The sequence below is a fragment of the Corella eumyota genome, chromosome 1 (genome assembly GCF_963082875.1).
Source record: "Corella eumyota chromosome 1, kaCorEumy4.1, whole genome shotgun sequence".
Lineage (NCBI taxonomy): Eukaryota > Metazoa > Chordata > Ascidiacea > Phlebobranchia > Corellidae > Corella > Corella eumyota.
In genome coordinates this window covers 13457146-13473843 of record NC_137490.1, presented here as the reverse complement: position 1 = coordinate 13473843, position 16698 = coordinate 13457146, and the positions used below count along the sequence as shown (strand labels likewise).

General features: G+C 30.3%; 2 protein-coding genes across 2 annotated transcripts; one reads left to right on the top strand and one right to left on the bottom strand.

The window, feature by feature from the left end:
- Positions 1 to 50: 50 nt before the first annotated feature.
- On the top strand, positions 51 to 1776 carry LOC145755805 (lipid transport auxiliary protein 1-like). Its single transcript, XM_082572052.1, has 6 exons — positions 51 to 185; positions 351 to 449; positions 671 to 845; positions 924 to 1093; positions 1235 to 1293; positions 1399 to 1776. Exons 1-6 carry the CDS (start codon positions 60 to 62, stop codon positions 1640 to 1642), a joined length of 873 nt encoding a protein of 290 aa, XP_082428178.1. The 5' UTR covers positions 51 to 59; the 3' UTR covers positions 1643 to 1776.
- A 9062-nt stretch (positions 1777 to 10838) lies between these two features.
- LOC145750890 (mediator of RNA polymerase II transcription subunit 16-like) lies at positions 10839 to 14995 on the bottom strand. The gene has a single exon (XM_082566966.1). It carries the CDS (start codon positions 13716 to 13718, stop codon positions 11256 to 11258), a length of 2463 nt encoding a protein of 820 aa, XP_082423092.1. The 5' UTR covers positions 13719 to 14995; the 3' UTR covers positions 10839 to 11255.
- Positions 14996 to 16698: the final 1703 nt, after the last annotated feature.

Genomic DNA, 16698 nt, shown 5'->3' with positions numbered 1-16698 from the left:
TTGTTCTTTTAACTAAAAAATGAATAAAATTGGCTGAGTTAGTTAATTACTCAAAAATAATGGAGAGTACAAACCCAGAAGTTTCAACTACTACCCTGGGTATACCTACTACTACAACTTCAGATGGTTTTCGTTTTGACTGGAATGGCATAAACTTTCTTCTTGTAATAATTTATGGTGGAATCGTAAGTAAATGTTGACAAATTGTTTTTTATGTTCGACATGCAACTGATAGAACAAAGTACATCACCTAAATTTTTTTAATTTTGCCATAATCAATGACATAGACTCAACCTCTACCTATATATAATTTCATATTAATACTTACTGTTTTTTTAACCTGTTTTTAGATAATAGTATTAATCGTTTTCTTTATAAAACGTGCAATTCATCGTCGAGTTCATATTCGCTTTGCGCAAACACAAAAATCTGGGTCAGGAGCTCCAAAAGTGAGTATTGAAATAAATAGTTCATTTTTGTACCTTAGTTAATTGTTAGCATTTTTAATTTCAGTAACTGTTTAGAGAATCAATAAGTTTTTAAAATCAATAAAGTTTGTGTTACAACAATTAATTGCTTGTAGTATAGTTGCTGTCTACTTAGCCTTTATTTAAATGCTTTACCAAACTTTTATCTAATTATGTCGTTTTAATTGCAATTATTTTTTTAGAAATTGTTAAATAAAATTAACCAGCAACTTGATAATTCTGGTTACTTTAATTATGAGCCAAAACTTTTGTTACCAAACGATGAAAGATTAGTCAGTTTTGATAACTCCCATTCTGACAATTTAGCACCCAACTATTTGTTTAGAATGAAAACAGTTGATGGGCTTTGTGAAATAGGTATAAATTTAAAATAACATATTTAAACATATATACTTTTGCAATGTCATTTACTAAACATGAGAAATGTTTACATAGATGAAAAACTTAGCAAGGTCAACAAAGTTTTAATGCGGCCAATGGGAAAAAGTATTAAACAGCACTTGTTTGATGCAAAATCACACAGCAGTGGTTGTTTGCGTTCGATCCGTTCAAATCAATTGCAAGCAACAGCTGACTCGTATTTACATGCACGTTATGGTGCTGAGGTAAAAGCTTAAATACTGATGTTGTTGTTTACTAAATTAGACAATACAAAGTAGTCGAAGGGCCTTAGTTATATAAACTATAAAAAAACAATTAATTATTTGTTGGTTTTGTGTTTAACAGTATAAATATATATATTTTAGGTATATCAAAAGGAAGAATACCTAAGATTTGTGAATTTAAGTGGTGAAATTACTAACAGGTACTCACATAATATTTATTAAAAATATTTTATGTAAAAATTACTTTTAAAGCAACATTAGTTCTGTTGTGTTAAAAAAAATTATTAATTTTTTGTTTACTATAGTCTTAATCAACAAATATCATATCGGCCCAAATCGAAGAAAACCGCTTCATTTCAAAAACATTCCGATAAAAAACACCACAGCATTAAAAATGAAGCATCTAACAATAATATGCAAAGTGGTTCTACTGATCCCTTTTTACCAACTTCAAGTAATGAAGAACCCGAATGTTCTGAAAATCTTTCATATTTTGAATTGGAATCCGATGAAAAGAAACTGTTTTTAAATAGGGATAAGAAAAAATAGTTTTATTTAAGTTCTATTTTGACTCGTTTTAAATGAAATGGTTGCTGTTTTTAAAACTAAGGTGCATTTTTTGCAGCCTAGCACTTCATGCAGTCTTACACTTATCTTAAATTACTGTATTTTCTATGCACAATAAATGTATTTTTTGTTGATATAATTGTGTCATATATTAAAACTTGAACCCTAAACAAAAAGACAAAGGGTTTAAGGTCTTTTGCTATATTTTTAAGGTGTAAGTTAAAAGTGGTAACTACACGTTAATTCAAAAATCGCTTACTACCATTTATAAAGTTAAAAATACCATATAAAAAAAGATTTAATAAAAGTTAAATTGATTTTAGCATAACGGAATTTGCATGCTATTTAACCATTGTAATTTTTCCTTATTCTATTGAGTTATAATTACCATTGTTACGTCCTTATCAACCGGACTTTAACAAAAAAAACTAAAAAAAATTATTCGTATTGTTGGAAGTTTATATAAACGACATCAGTATACCTACAGAATTTATTCTACAAACCAGTTAAAAACGACAACTAAATTGAAAAATCATCGTGTTTTCTTTATGGATTCACAATGACAGATCAATTTAAACGAGGAGGTGCTCAAGGACGCTCTTTTTTGAAGTTAGCGTCGCCTGAGCCAGCTGGGAAGGGTCCCAGGTCAGCTGATTCGGCTGAAACACGCCGGGAAATGGAGGTTAGTAAACCTGGTATGATACATGTTTCCTGAAGGGAGGCTATATAAAATTGCGTTAGCATTATTCTAGAATATAAGTCGCACTTGCATTGCGTAAAAAAGGTAAACATTGCATTGATGAAATTCGTTTATAAAGTAATAACTTTTCGTAGTTTTGTTTATAAACGGTAACAAACAACCCTGTACGAGGGCCGGTTGACATTCAATGGAGATGCTAGCTAATTTATAGCACCGTACTGTGCTATTTTTGCTTACTTGCTGTGTTTAACTAAAATATTCGTCTGTTAAGCTGTGTTTTTAACTCTTTAAATTAACAGGTTTTAAAATCGTCTCTACCCCGCAGCAGTGAGGAACAAAAATTTAGACAGAGGAAAAGTGGAGGAGAAAAAGGTAAAATTTATACGCTTTTAATTTTTTACTACATTAATTACCTGCCCTATACCTTATTTAGATAAGCTAGAATCACAATGCATAGACAATTTATACAATTCATATATTCACAGCTGTTAGCACAAAAACCAAACCTTCAAGTAAGTGTTTGGAGTTAACAGGAGGAACAAAGAAGCTACAAAATGCTTTTGGGCTTCAAAATTATTCCCCGAGTTGGGAAACACAAGGTATAATATCTAAAATTTCGTTATCATTTTTTTATGAACTAATTTTAAGGTAGGTATGTAAGCATATAGTACTTTATTTTTTATCTTTTAAGGTGAAAATTCAGCTGAGCTTTTAAAACCTTTAAAGTTAATGAAAAGAAGTCCACCTACTAAAGATTTTTTGCTCGGTCCTTCTTACGGTAAGGCCTAAATTAGCTAGCTTATTTGTTTTTAATTTTGTATATATACTAAATAACATGTTTTTTGTTCCATATATGTTTTTTAATTTTCAAATAATGTTAATAAACTAAAACAATACATGTTTTAAACCAAACTATTGGTAAAATAAACAAATCTTTTTAAACCATTTTGTAATAATTTTATATCTTTTATACTTAAGTTCAAGCACCACCAAAAAAACTTGCTCCCATACGAGACGATGCATCCAAGCAGTTAGAAGACGAACAATATATAAGTGAGTTTCCCAAACAAACTTATGCAACAGGAGTGACATCTCATTATGGTGCAGTAGCAAAAAGCAGAATATCGCATTCAAAATCATCTAAATCAGGTTTGTTAAAAAATGCTTTAACAATTTTTTTATTATATATAAACAAGCATCTATGACAATTAACTGTATAGTTTGTAAGGTTTTCTTTTTTTATATTATAATTTTTTTACTGATATTAGTGCTATTATGTGTACCGCCAACCAGAGTAACTTAGAACCAATGTTTAAAAAAGGATAATGGTTTACAAACATTTTCGCCTAAGTCTAAGTTTACTCGTTTATTTTGGTTAATGATTTTGTGCTTTTGTTTACACCCAACAGAGTATAAACCCTTGCAAATGGTTAGTAAGAATAAAAGTAAAATATGGCACAGTGACTAGACCACAAAAAATAATGATATTAGTGCTGAAAATGATGATATTAGTGCTACCGCCGACCATGTTAGTCGTAGCAATTCAAGACTGGCCTATATAAAATAAAAGTTGTTAGGCAGTGAAGATGACTTTTTTAATTTAAGAATAAGTTCATTCATAATTTCAATAAAAAACTTGTGGATAGTGGTACTAGGTAGAAATAAAAATTAGTTTACCTTGCAGTAAAGAAAGGAGCTTTAAAAAAATTGTTTAAATACATATTAAGTTTTAATCTATACTATTGATAACTTGTAATAACAGTATTAGAGTTGTCCGTATAACAAAAACAATTGCAAAGAATATCGAATAAGATGTAGCCAGAGAGAAGTTTGTAATTTAAGTAACATTCTAACGAAAATAAAGAAGAGAAAGATAGTTAAGAAAAATAATAGTTTAGGAGAGAATGTGTAACATTTAAATATTTGCTTATTCATTGGCTGAAAAATGTAAAACTTATATTTTATTTTATATTTTTTAAACACAATATTGTTTTTTTATGAACTTTTTAATTTTAACCAGCAAGTACAGTATGGTTATTTCTGCATAATTTATATTTAAACAATAATTTTTCCAAGGATAGGCCATATTTCAAGTTATTTTAATGTAAATATACACTCTAAAACGCACTTAATTAAAAAAAAAGAATTATTGAAAAAATGTGTTTCTTTAGGTATTTGTTAAGCTTTACTACTTTATTGTGTCTGTTAATAAAATTATATTTTTATTTATTGAAGCTACCTTAATTATTTAAAGTTTAATCTTGGTTGGCGGTATAACAGCTCTATTTGTAGGTTTCATACAAACTAAAAAAAAAAATTAAAATTAAAAAAAGCAAAAAAATAAATACAAAATTGTTTATAGCAACTCTTTTTTAACATAATTTTAAACATTTTTATAGTATCCAAGAAACACCCTGATGGCAAACCTAACAAAAATGCCAAAATTGGTACTTGTAAAAAAAGTAAATCACCTCACAGAGTTCCTATAATTAAAGGAAATAATTCAAAACCCAGCAATTTGTCCAATGCTCAAAAACTTGGCAAAAAGATGAAAAATGCCGACTCCAGGCTTTCTAGTTCTCGATCAAGTGATGTTGTGAGGTCCTTGTTCAATGTTGACACTTTAAAGCCGAAAAAATCCAAAAGTAATCCTGAGATTGCTTTTGGATCAGCTAATGATTCTTACAAACAAGTTGATAATACAGTTTGTAAGCAATTGCCGAAGGTTTTCTGTGAATCCTCCGATAGTTCTATTTCTGAGGACTTTGCTGAAAATTCTGATTATAGCTCTGATGATACTATTTCTGTGCAATCAGATGATAATTCTCAGTACAGTGATTCATTCTCTGACGTTACTCAAAAAAGCTCAGAAAGCTCAATTTCCAGGAAATCAGCTGCTGATTTTGATTACAGTTCCGATGATTTTAATTCTGTGCAATCCGATGATAAATCTCAATCCAGTGATTCAGACTCCGAGGAACTGACTGAGGTTACTCCTAGAAGCTTTGCTAGTTCAGTTTCTAGAGAATTAGGTGACGATAATACCTACAGCTCTGATGATTTTATTTCTGATCATTCTTCAGATGATTCTATTTCTGATGATTCAATTTTAGAGCATTTGGCTGATTTTTCTCAAAACAGCCCGCCCTCTGAGCAAATGGTTGAGAATTTCAGTGTTAACTTAGAGGACGAAACAAAAATTGATTCCAATCCAATTTTACTGGAGAATTTCAAAAGCCAGGCTAAGCAGAAAGAGATGCAACTAATCAGTGCTAATTCTAAATCGGATCAAACCAACACAGAGTTAGTAAATGTTGCTCTATTGCCTCTAGGAAGTGATAATGCATTACCACCATTGCCCCGAAAAGGTGTGCTTAAGGGAAGCAACCAAGCAATCAAATCAAATGCCACTTTTAATCGAGAAATGGGCAGTCAGGGCTTGACAAAAACATGGTTTTGGCCAAATGATAAAAATAAAAAAGTATCATTTAATATTGCTCCAGAAGAAAATTGCGAGCCTGAAAAAAAAACCAGTGAGAAAATTTTAAGCCAAACATTTGGCCAAGCAAACAAATCCTGTGCTCCAGTTGGCAGTGCATACTCCACTGAACCAGATGTAGAAATGGAAAACTTCGATGTAAATGAATTTGATAATTTGCTTGATGAGGTGGAAGCTGAGAACAACATGAATGAAAAACCAAATCAATCTGTAACCAAAATGTCTGGTTCAGCGAAAGCTTTGAAAAATTCCAGCATTGTATCAAGAGATGACAACTTTTCTGTGCAACCCGCGAGTAGTCCCCAATCCGCGAGTAATGGGACTATTGCTCAAGAAAAAGCTATCTCATCCTTGATTTCAAAATGTCTTTATTTTAATACTTTTTATTGTATAAAATAACTCCTAATTTTACGTTTCGGAAAATAATTTTGATTTTAATGTTAGTGTTATTGAGAAAGTATAAAATTAATGTACAGTAGCACAGTTAGTATCAAAATTATAAAGTCAAAATTTCCTTAATCAAATTTATGTTAACTTTAGCAAATCTGGTAGAAAACACTGATGACAAAATCAAAACATCTGTCAAAGCCACAAAGCAAAATTTCAGCAATACTCAATCCTTGAAAAAGGATTTATGTGTGCAAGAAGATGTTCAAGTTAAAGCTGTACCGACAGTATCTAACAATCTAAAAGTAAATATAGATTATTTTACGAAGTGATAACTTATTAGGTAAAGTAATTACTAATATATTTTATTCACATTTATTTTTTTAAAGGAAATATCTATGGCACAAGAACTACCAAGTCTTATCAAATCTTCGAAGACCCCTTGCCAAAAACGAATTGTTACTGAAACACTTCAGAAAGTATGTTTGTTATCATATTATATTTAATACAAATAAAAAAAATGTGACAAAAAATATATTAACACCAAATTATTTATTCTTAGGAACAAGTTATTTCAGATTTGGATGTCCAAGAAACCACGGACAGCCACTCTTCTATTGCTGAAGAAATCGCAGATCCTCAAGAATTATCTTTTGCATCATGCAGTACAACTTCCATAAATGCCTCTTTTGATGGTGTTGATGAATTTGGCAATCATAATTCTTTAGCTGATATAGCTTCTATTAAATCTAATCCTTCTGACCTGTCAATTTTTTCCGACCCCGCAAATTTAAATGCTTTCTGCAAAAATGCTGTTAAAGAGTCCCCACAAATTGAAAGCAAAAAGCCATTTATGTCTCGTAGTCCAGTTGATGATTTCAATCTTCCTGCTGGTATTACTAAGATCAGCGATAACAAAGTTCTTCTGAAAAATGCTACCAGTGAGATATTTACTACCTTAGTTAATTCAGGGTTAGATGAAGTGCTTACCACAACAAAGAAAGGGCATAACGTCCTTACTTCTAAAATCCTTTCTACATTTTGCCAAACTTCCCCAAAAAACCTCGACACAAATTTAGACAGCAAAACCAAAAATTTTAGCAAAGCTTTAATCAATGACAACAACTCTCCTGTGCAACCCGCGAGTAGTCCTCAATCCGCGAGTAAGGGGGCTATTGCTCAAGAAAAGTCTGTTTCGTCCCTGATTTTAAAGCCTAAACTCCAAAACACCAGCATTAAATTATTGGCTACCATACCTGGAAATAAAAATTCTCCACCACCAGGCAGCGTTTCTAACACTGCAAATAACCTGGCAAAATCTCTCAGCACTTCTGCCATGATTAACCTTGACAATCAACCACTATCATCTGATAGCAAAGATAAGATTCTTATAAAGCAACTTCAGCAAGAATTAAACGGTTGTAAAAAAGAAATCTCCAAACTAAACCAAGAAAAAGGGTGGGATTTGGAGTATATTGATGCCTTGAAAAAAGTATTAGATAAAAGAAATGATTCTATTGAAATGTTAAATGCTACAGTTGAAATCGAAAAAAGTTTGAAAAGGGAAAGCAGTGCTGATACTACAGAGTTGAAAAAAGTTTTGGCCTTAGAGAGAGAAAAAAATGGCAAGCTAACAAATCAAATTAAAGATTTAGTTGAAGAAAAAGATAACCTAACACACGAAATGATCAAGGACCAAGAATATATTAAACTACTAAGTGTTGAGATTGCAAAAGAAACTGAAAGAATGAACAAGGCACTTGAGGAAGAAAAGTTGAAAAGCGAGCTTGAAATTGGTCAACTAAAAAAGCAGTTGGAGAATGAAGAACAAAATAGTTCTAAAAAGGAAATATCCAAACCAAATCAAGAAAGAGAGATGGATTTTAAGTTTATTGATGACTTAAAAGAAGAGCTGATTAAAAGAAACAACACCATAAAATTGTTGGAGTCTGCAGCTATTGCCGAAAAAAACTTAAAGAAGGGCTTGGCTGATTCTGCTGAGTTGATAAAACTGCTGGACATAGAAAGAGAACAAAATGATGAGCTGACTAAGGAGCTTCAAATAAAAAGAGCTGAAATTACAGATTTAGCTAACGAAAAAGATGCTCTTAAATACGATATGAATAAAGATAGAGAATGTATCGAACAACTTATTGTTGATATTGCAAAGGAAACTGAAAGAATGGACAAGACAATAAAAGAAGAGAAATTAAATAATGAGCTTAAAATTGGTCAAATTAAGAAGCAATTGGAAAATGAAATTAATACCAACAAAGGGCTAAGGGCAGAGATTGAACATATAGCCATTCAAGCTCAGTTTCATTTTGCTAAGAAAGAAAACCAAAGAGTGAAGGAAGAATTGCAACATGAAATACAAATGAGGGAATTAAAAGGTGCTATGTTGAAAAAAGAACTTGATTATGCAAGTTTGAAAAAGGCTCTCGACAAAATCGTTATCGAAAACGAAAAGTTTAAAAGGGAATTCATCAACAAGTTGCTTCTAAATCAATCGGAAATTGAAAAATTAAAAATAGGCATTCAGCAAAAGGAAAAAGAAAATATATTTCTCAAAAAAGATTTAGAAAGTATTAAATCAAAAAGTGAGATAGCAGTGGAAAAGGTTAAACAAAAGCTTGAACTTCAAGCTGCAGAGCATAAGAAAGAAATTTTAAAGTTTAAACGAGGGTCAGAAACAGCAGAACTGATGCAAGAGTTTGGTAAGATTAAGCTTGTAAAAGAACGAGATAGCGCAATTTCAATGAGAGAAGCAGACCTAGAGAAGTTTAAACTTTTGTTTGACCAAGAAAAAAATAGAGCAGATGCAGACAAAGAAAAACTAGTAGAAAAATCTCAAAAAGAAATCCGTGAGATAGAGTCAGATGAGGGAAGGCTAGTTAGTATATTTAGCGCCCAGATTTTAAACAGGGATCTAGTTATTAAGCAACTTCAAAAAGATTTAGAAATTCAGAGGCAGAAACCTGGTTTAAGTTCTGTGACCTTAACACCTGAGTTCGAAAACTGCTTTATACCAAAATTAGACAGTGTTGCTATTCAGAATGAGTTAAAGGAGAAAAATGAGTCTAAGTGTGATATAGACAGCACTGTAGAAACCGATATGCAGCATATCAGTTGCCCTACTACTTCCAAAAATTGCCATGAAGATCTAGAGCAGTTTTGGAAAAAAATTTAATTTTTTATATATTTAATAAAATACAAAAAAAAGCGTGTGGTGTTTTTATTTAAAATTACAGAAAAGAAGCAGAATTTCTTTAAAAAAATAGTCAAACTTAGATTTAGTGGTACATTTATGCAATCTAAAACAGTTAGTCTTTTGTATCATTAGCAAAAAACATAAAAAAGTTCAGTAGCCAGTAGTAGTTATAAAACATGTAAATGTTTTTTGAAAAGAGTAATTAGTTCAAATTTAAGCAGGTTTGAAATACAACTTAAGTCAAGCAAGTAAAATATAGAAATGATAAAACATTTGTCTTTAATAACTTTATTTATCTAATAATAATATTTAAAGGATGTAATAACATTTTTTTTTACAGGTGTAGGGTCTATTATAGTTTAAAAATTGTGTAAAGTTGATGTTGCCAATTATTAAAAGAGGGAAAAAAAACTATGTCAATTCGAAAAAAAAGCCTTTTTGTTGTTGATCAAAAGAATACAATCAACATAATCTGGATAACTTTTACCTAATGAAGTCTTTACAAAATTAAACCTCTATGAAGATTTTTAACATTAAGTATAGTAGTATAAAGTAAGAATAATTTATTAGATACATTTTCTTTGAATATCAATTGCTTTAAATTACCAGTGGTATTAATTTAAAGTGTTATTGTTTTTTTTTTATTTTGAATGATCATTAGAAAGCTAATATACCTGTTTACATTGTTCAATAGTACTGATTTTGTAATATAAAAATTGTTTTCGAATATTTGGGACAAAGTTTTTAGTGTGTTGTCTATTGTCTAACATATCAAATTTTAAATAATTAGTTTGTTTGTAAATAGTTATTAAATAAGGCATTGCCAATATTTTTTAACTAGAGTAAACTATTTTATTTTCATATGCAAAAAATAATTTTTTTTATTTAATTTATTTATTTATATTTATTGATAAATATTTAAACCTAGTTCTTATTTTTTTTCAGCTTTTATAAATTGTTTGAAAGTATTACGGCCACCTCTTAATTTTACATCTTCCATCAAATAAGTTTTGTATAGTTACGTTAGAGCATTCGGTGAATGTGCATAGTTATGTTTAGGTGACTATTATTCACTCCTTTTTTGTAAATAAATTCTAACTTGCAGAATTTTCTCCATTCAAGGTGTTACTTCATAACTATTTATTGTTAGATAGCATAACTAAACTAACCAACTGTTGGTAAAATATTAGTTAAAATCGGATGTAAAAATAAATATATATATTATTTCTGTAAACTAGTACAAAATATTTCAGCAAAGCTAACTGTTATTTTAACAAGGAGTTGTATTCTGCTAGCTAATGCGGGTTTATGCCTAAATGCTACTTAAGTTTTTTAAATATAGTTAATTAACTTTAGATTTCTATTAAATTATTACTAAATATTTGCAAAAGTTAACACATTTATTTAATAACTGCAAAACTTATTTTTTGTGTTGTATTAGATCTGTCTTAATGACACTAAGATTTAAGAAAAAGAAATATTTGTAAATAATCAATAGAACAAATTTTACACCATTTTTATATAAACAATTGTGTACAGTGAAATACAGGCAGTTGTACAATAAGTGGTAATCGTTACAATACCTAAAAATAACACATATAATTGCTTAAGGTTTAGTTTAAAATATGATAATTGCTTAAGGTTTAGTGAAACTTTATTTAATTAAACTAAAAAATACAAAATTTTAAGGTATATATATTTTTGGTTATAAATTACATTTGACATTATCGAGAACTTTTTTGCAACTTAAGTAAAACTAAACCATGTTAAGTGTTAAACAAAGTTACATGAGAAAATTCTAGATCAACTTGTGCCATTGGCCACCACACAAACAAGATACAACAAATCGTTGGTCCCAAAACATAAGCGAGTGTTGTGACAAACTACTGTACATTGATATTATGCCACAACGAACACATTCTTTTATCTCCTGGTTTGGGTTTTTACCCAGAAAAATTCTGCGCAAGGAGTCGATTTTTCCAGAGCTACCTGGTATAGAAACAAAGTCCATTTGATGCAATTTACCTTGCTGTAAATACAAATTATACTGAGGCCTACCAAATGTCAATTTTTTAGTTTTGTTCTGTATTCGAAGATGGCTAAGAATTCCATTGACAGGTTGAATCACTTCTAGTGGGGGAATTAAAACTTTCATTGATAGCAAACTACATTCATTTTTAATATCAGTGGAAATTTCTTGTTGTCGTAATTCATCATTTCCTGTAGTTTGCCACAATAGAGTAATTAATCGAAACATTTGGGCTAGTACATCAAAGTCAGAGTCTAATACAGTAAAAATGGGAGAACAAGCTGATTTAAGCAAGCCCCAAACTCGAATTAAAACCAACATTTCACGAAGCAAAGACAGCCAACTCCGATCTCGCAATAAAGTTATTCCAGGTCTATTAGGTTGAAGGCTTAAAGGCACTGAAGCAAGAAGATATAAAGTAATATCAGCAACCCATTGCGTTAGTTGCTGCATTGATTGCAAAGTGTGTAAATCGGTATAAATATTTTGCACAAGTTGATCTATATTTAGCTCATCCAGGGTGCAACTTATTTGTTGTAACTTTAAAGCTGGGTCATTCTCATCACATGTGACAGGTTGCTGAGATCGAACTAAAGATCGAAATATATGGGAAATAGCATCAAATATTAATCTTAAATGACAATCCATTGCAGAACTATTGCCAGCTAGTTGATAGATCGTAATTTTTAAGGATAAAATTTTCAATTTTAAATACTGTTGCTGAATTTTTGGCTGCAAGTTCAATTCTAGCGAAAGTTTATCTATTATTAAAGTTGTTATTTCAGGTTTAACATGGAGTAAAATATCCCACCATTCATAACCCCTTACTACACAATAAAGTAAAAGTTGAACTAGTTGTTTACAATTTTGCTGTGTTGGCTTTCCAGAAATTTGCAACCAAGGTGTTATTGGTGATAGCCATAAATTTGCATTTGTATCCATTGCTATAACTGCACATGACATTGTTGAAAAATTAACACTTTGAACACAAATATTTTGGGTGGACTTTAATCTCTTACCATTATTCTGTTCTATTGATAAATAATCGGAGAATTGTAAAGTCTCATGAGAACTTAAATGCATTCTGTGTAAAAGTTGAACTGTGTTATTGGCAAAGGCAACTGCAAAAAATAAACCACTGTAAAAATTGGTTTCTTTTGAAATTTTATCCTCAGCTGATGACATGTCATTTGATAAACCAGGCACAGAAAAATCCAAAACTTTCGGCAAATGATTTGACGTGGTAACAAATTGCCAGCTCTTGGGTGCATTGATTTGCGATTCCGAAATAATAGGCAACTGTTGAAATACCCTGTGAACTTTAACAATTTCCTTCTTCAACAGCCAACTTTCAAACTTTGCACCTGTTTGCCCACTGACACAAACCAAAACATGTTCACAACTTTCTTTCGAAATAAACTTTGCATGCGAAATGCGAGAGTAAGTACCTTGTTCTTCGACAGCTGATTTTAAAGCTAAGCTGGACATTTGCTTTACATCAAATGTTAAAACTTTCTCTTCCAAATCATATTTCAAATCGATTTCATGGAATTGAATCATATGAAGTAAATTTCCATCAGAAGTTAAAATCACAATTTTGCCTTCAGCTGTAAAGGTTAAATCTGCAATTTCCTGATATCCTGGTAAATTAAGGTCAAACTGGTGCCCTGTCAACTCTTCGTCCTTTTCCAGTAACTGCACAGCAACCAAACCTGTTGCTGTGACAACAACAACACCATCCAAATGCTTTCCACCATACTGTGTTATAGATGGCAAAAAATTTTGTCTGGAAAATTTTAAGTTAATGTTTGGCTCATCCAATTTTTCAATTCGAAATAAAGTACGAACACCATGATGAAACCAGCCCATTGCTAACACATATTCACCTTTGTCAAGCTCAATTATTGGTTTTCCTTCCCACGAGTTATTCATATTTCCAATCATTTTCCAGACACAGCAAACTCCATTTGAATCCCCAGTTAACAACATTGTTCCATTCCAATTCCATTCTAACTTAGTTATGTTCCCATTTTTATATACAACAGAGAATATGTCCCACGGCTGGTTTGGGTGAATTATATTTAAATATTGGAACAACAGCCCGTTACATATTTTTTCAGTGGTGAAAGCGAATAAATTACTAGATGACCATGAACTTGAAATAATTTCCTGATGGCCAAGTTTTGGGTTTGAGGAATCGTTTGACCAGTCCACTTTATAAATTGGCTCCATGATTTTTAACAAAAAAAACCCTCTATCCTAAAAAATTAAATATTTATAGAATAAGATTGCTCCCCACTTTAAAGCATCTATCAGCATGGTGTAGTGGTAAGAACACTTGCTACACGACACATGGGATGTGGGTTCAATCCCCATTGCCCTCATACTGTAGCGCCCTGAGTAAGGCGCTATAAACGGTACGAACACCTGCTGAGCCACCACTTAATCAGCAGCATAATTATTGGGCAATTATAATCTATAATATCCCAAACTGCCGCAGGCAACTCAAGACTGGGTCTGAATAACTGATGTTACTCTATGTTTAAGTCGCGCATTCGACTTTCCCACATCGAGGATAAAATTATATACAAAAAAAATCTGCCCTTGACTTTTTAGAATCTGAGATTGCGATTAAGTTTTAAATCGGTGGCAAACGTTTGTAACAAATACCTTAAAATATTATCGACGCGAAATAAACACGATGTTGTTTTTAATAAGAGCCGTTTAATGCAGGTGGCTTGGTGTTAATTTTTTGATAAATCATAAGTTTTTACAAACTACAACAACGTCTTTGGGTTGCTGTTGTGTAGACTTTTAGCACAGACCAAGTTCAAAAGTTAGCGTAATTAACAAACATCTTCATAATCTTATGGCACTGTGGTTGTGACTGCAAATCTGACGTCAAACCTAAATATGTCTAGTAGGTATGACGTTACTAGAATACAATACGTTAATAAAGTAGAATTACATATATTTTTTGTTAATTTTAATCGAAGCGATCAGAAAGTGCGTAACAAAAAATTTTAATTTAAAACTAAGCTTTAAAAATTAAACACATTGACGACACATATATGTTAAAGTTCTGTTTTAAAACAAAGTAAGACGTGTATGACCTTAAAATAACAATGTAACTTTTAACATAGAACATGCGATTTTTGCCTGATAGAAAAAGAAAATAAATTTTTCACTGGCATAGACAGTTTTTTTGTATTGTTTAATGTTAGTTATTTTGTTGTTAAGACAATAAAGATTTAAAGTTAATTATTTGTTTAAAACATGCATAACAGTCTAATCCTGTGACTTTTTTGCACATAAGAACAGTGTTATGGACTAGATGGAAATCACCTATCTGCATTGGCATTCATCTTGCACTTTTTGACAAACCACTAAACTATACCTTGGCCATCGGTGAACTTAAAACTAAAAAGTTTGGCAGATATGTAAACTCCCCTTTATGCACTTTTTTACAACTAACTGTTACCCCCTTAAAACAGCAATAACGGCTTATCTTTGCGGGGACGCGGAATTTGAGGGAATGGAAAATGAAGGAACGGAAATTAAAGGAAAGTGAAAAAAGGAGAGGCGGAATCTTAAAAAATAAAACGCGGAAATTCCGTTGAAAGTCAATATTATTTTAGAAATTAACGGGTATTTTATAGAAGAGAGTTAGGGTATGCTGGGGTAATAAAAATTAACTCATTATCGCTTATCAGTTTTCGAATAAATTACAGTAATCCTAAATAAACAGTCAACGGTATTTCCGCGTTTTAGTATATAAGATTCCGCCCTTTCCTTTTTTGCTTTCCTTCATTTTCCGGTTCCTTTATTTTCCGTTCCTTCAATTTCCGGTTTTTTCATTTTCCGTTTCTTGATTATCCGGTTCCTTCATTTTCCGTTCCTTTATTTTCCGGTTCCTTCATTTTCCGTTCCTTCATTTTCCGTTCCTTCAATTTCCATTCCCTCATTTTCAGTGGACCCATCTTTGCTAGCTTACCCAAGTTATTATTGCCAAAATGTTTTTTTTAGTAATTTCTAACACTAGGACAATTTTTGCACTATAAAGCTCTTGCAGTTTAAAAATTGTAATGCTTTTCATGTTGTTAAACCGAATATTACATATTTTGTAGATGCGCCACCCTATAACAATTATACAACTAGATTTATTTGATAAATAAAATATGGTTCGAAATTATTTGATTATTTTTAACATAAATTCTTATAAATAAAAAAAGATATGCATAAACATTAACTAAGAATATTACAAACCTTTGATTTTTAATAAACAAACAAGCATTTATATATATAATACAAACAAAAACTAATATTTAACCCAGTTTTAAGTTGGTGATATTAGGATATAAATTATAGTAAATTTTAAATTCTTAAAATTGATTTTTATTAAATAAACAAGCATTTAAATATGATAAATAAACGAAAATTTTTTTTCTAATATGTTTTTTAATTACTTATATTATAAAATACATCATACCAAATTTTAATGCTTAATATCGAACTTTAATTTTTAATGAACAAACCAGCATTTAAGTATAAAAAAACTAACAAGAATTATTTTTTAATTCATTTTCGAATTATAAATATTATAAGATAAAACCGACCAAAATTTAAAAACTTAATAACATTCTTTAAATTTAAATAAACAAACACCTATTAATTAGTAATTAGTGACAAAAATTAAAATTTAATTCGTTTTTGAGTTACTAATATCATGATATACAATTGACAAAAATTTAAAAAATTAATAACAACCTTTAAATTTTAATAAACAAACACCTATTATTAAGTAATTAGTGATAAAAATTAAAGTTTTAATTTATTTTTGAGTTGGTAATATCATAATATACAATTGACCAAGATTTAAAAAATTGATAACAATCTTTAAATTTAAATAAACAAACACCTATTAATTAGAAATTGGTGACAAAAATTAAAATTTAATTCGTTTTTGAGTTACTAATATTATGATATACAATTGACAAAAATTTAAAAAATTAATAACAACCTTTAAATTTTAATAAACAAACACCTATTAATTAGTAATTAGTGATAATTAAATGTCGTAAATAGGAGGTTTGCGATTCGTTGGGATAATAACAAACATACTAAAAATTTAGAACTTTTAGTTTTAAAGAACAAGAGTTATCGTCTTTCAAAATTCTGACTAGAAAGAATAAAAACAATAACTAGATTTATT